We start from the raw sequence: 2,252 nt of genomic DNA on the forward strand, positions 1-2,252 counted from the left end.
TTGAGTCCCAGACACAATGACTTAAAATCAGGCCAGGTGTGTATATGTGCATGCCCAAGATCCCAGGAGGAGAATGGGAAGGAATTGAGGCATGGTCATCCCCACTTCAGGGTGATTTCTCACTCTCCCTCTCTCTCTTTCTGTCTCTCTCTCTAGTGAGCATATGTACCCTATGGTGAAAACCTCTTAAATAAAAATTTTTAAGTATTTTTCAACCATCAAAAGATTTCTGAATCACGGCATTCAATACTAGTGCCAGTGTCTCCATGGCAAGATGGATACACCTTTCCTAGAAATTGTTCTCTCAAAAATGTTCATAATGCCCCCTCAAAAGCATTCATATCATCCGACCTAATAATTCTACATCCAAGTCTACTCCAATAAATGTATTTGAAATAAAGGCAAAGATTACAGAAAGGTGAATTTCTCATTAAAGTATCACCCTGAACTTCTAATATTTTTTTTCTAAAGGAATATTGAAGACTCATGAAAACCAAAGCACTCAGTCGAGCCTGATGAGGCTGGGACTGGCAAGGGACAGAGCTGTCCTGCACCCCCAGGGGAAGATGTCAGGGAGGGGCAATGGAAGCTCCAATGAGTCCTACACCAGCTTCCTTCTGGTGGGCTTCCCGGGGCTGCAAGAGTCCCGTGCCCTCCTGGTCCTGCCCTTCCTCAGCCTCTACCTGGTGATCCTCTCTGCCAATGCCCTGGTCATCCACACAGTGGTGGCCCAGAGAAGCCTTCACCAGCCCATGTACCTGCTCATTGCCCTGCTCCTGACTGTCAACATCTGTGCCTCCACCACCGTGCTGCCCGCCATGTTCTTCAGCTTCTCCACACACTTCAACCGCATCTCCCTGGCTCGCTGTCTGGTCCAGATGTTCTGCATCTACTTCCTCAATGTCTTTGACTGCAACATCCTTGTGGTCATGGCCCTGGACCGCTATGTCGCCATCTGCTACCCATTGCGCTACCAGGAAATAGTGACAGGCCAGCTGCTGGCTGGCCTGGTGGGGTTGGCAGCTGCCTGGAGCATTTGCATTGTTGCCCCAGTGGTGTTTCTGGCCTCCCGGGTTCATTTCTGCCGCTCAGATGTGATCCATCATTTTGCCTGTGAACACATGGCCCTGATGAAACTCTCCTGTGGGGACATTTCCCTGAACAAGACTGTGGGACTCACTCTTCGTATCTTAAACAGAGTCCTGGACATGCTCCTGCTAGGAGCCTCCTATTCCCGCATCCTCCATGCTGCCTTCAAGATCTCATCAGGAGGGGCTCGGTCTAAGGCCCTGAACACCTGCGGCTCCCACCTGTTGGTCATCTTCATCGTGTACTCCTCCACCATGTCCTCATCCATCGTCTACCGAGTGGCCCGCACTGCCTCCCAGGACGTGCACAACCTGCTCAGCGCCTTCTACCTGCTGCTCCCATGTCTGGCCAACCCCATCATCTATGGGGCCAGAACCAAGGAGATCCGGCAGCACCTGGCAAGATTGTTTCTGAGGGCAAGTCTGTAAATCCTCTGACAAGCCTTCTTTCATTTTGTGGTGTCCCAGGCAAGATTGAAGCCGATACATAGAAATTCGACAGTCGCCATCACGTTCACTCTCATTATTCTTTCCCACATACTTTTCTTTTAATTTCTTCCCCTCAAAGAGGAAGAGAAATGTATACTGCAGTCTCCCTTATCCCTGCTCTTCCTGGCATCCTCACATTAATTTCTGAGTTTCTGCTCTATTAAAAAATATCGAGATGTCTGCGTTACGTGGTAAATAATGTTAAAGCAACAGAATTAAAACTCTCTTAAGTCTCTTTATCAATTCTCTAAAAGAACTGTACACTATGTGAAATCTTTTAAGTGTTTATTTTCTTTAAAATACTCCCCAATAGGGTCCAGCAGGTGGTGTGGTGGTTAAGGCAGCTGGACTCCCACATGGCTGTCCATGATTCAAGTCTCAGACCTGGTGGCTTGAAAATCATGCTAGGCATGTGTGCGTACATGTCCAAAATTCCAGAAGGAGAATGAAGAAAAAGGGGTTACAACATGACCATCCCCCTTGGGTGGTGATTTCTTACTTTTTTGTCTCTCTCTAGTGAGGGTACATGCCCTATGGCAATCTCCCAAAAACAAACACTCCCCCCAGTAAAAGCTTCCCACTTCTACATTTTACAAATGGATTTTTAAATTAAGGATTTTATACAAATAAGATTCATCTCCTTTAAAACATGAAAAGTAAGTCTTAATATCTGGG

General features: G+C 47.0%; 1 protein-coding gene across 1 annotated transcript; it reads left to right on the top strand.

The window, feature by feature from the left end:
* The first annotated feature begins 566 nt into the window (after positions 1–566).
* On the top strand, positions 567–1,517 carry LOC102481323 (olfactory receptor 52K1). The gene has a single exon (XM_006141127.1). It carries the CDS (start codon positions 567–569, stop codon positions 1,515–1,517), a length of 951 nt encoding a protein of 316 aa, XP_006141189.1.
* Positions 1,518–2,252: the final 735 nt, after the last annotated feature.

The sequence above is a fragment of the Tupaia chinensis genome, unplaced genomic scaffold (genome assembly GCF_000334495.1).
Source record: "Tupaia chinensis unplaced genomic scaffold, TupChi_1.0 Scaffold000047_1, whole genome shotgun sequence".
Lineage (NCBI taxonomy): Eukaryota > Metazoa > Chordata > Mammalia > Scandentia > Tupaiidae > Tupaia > Tupaia belangeri.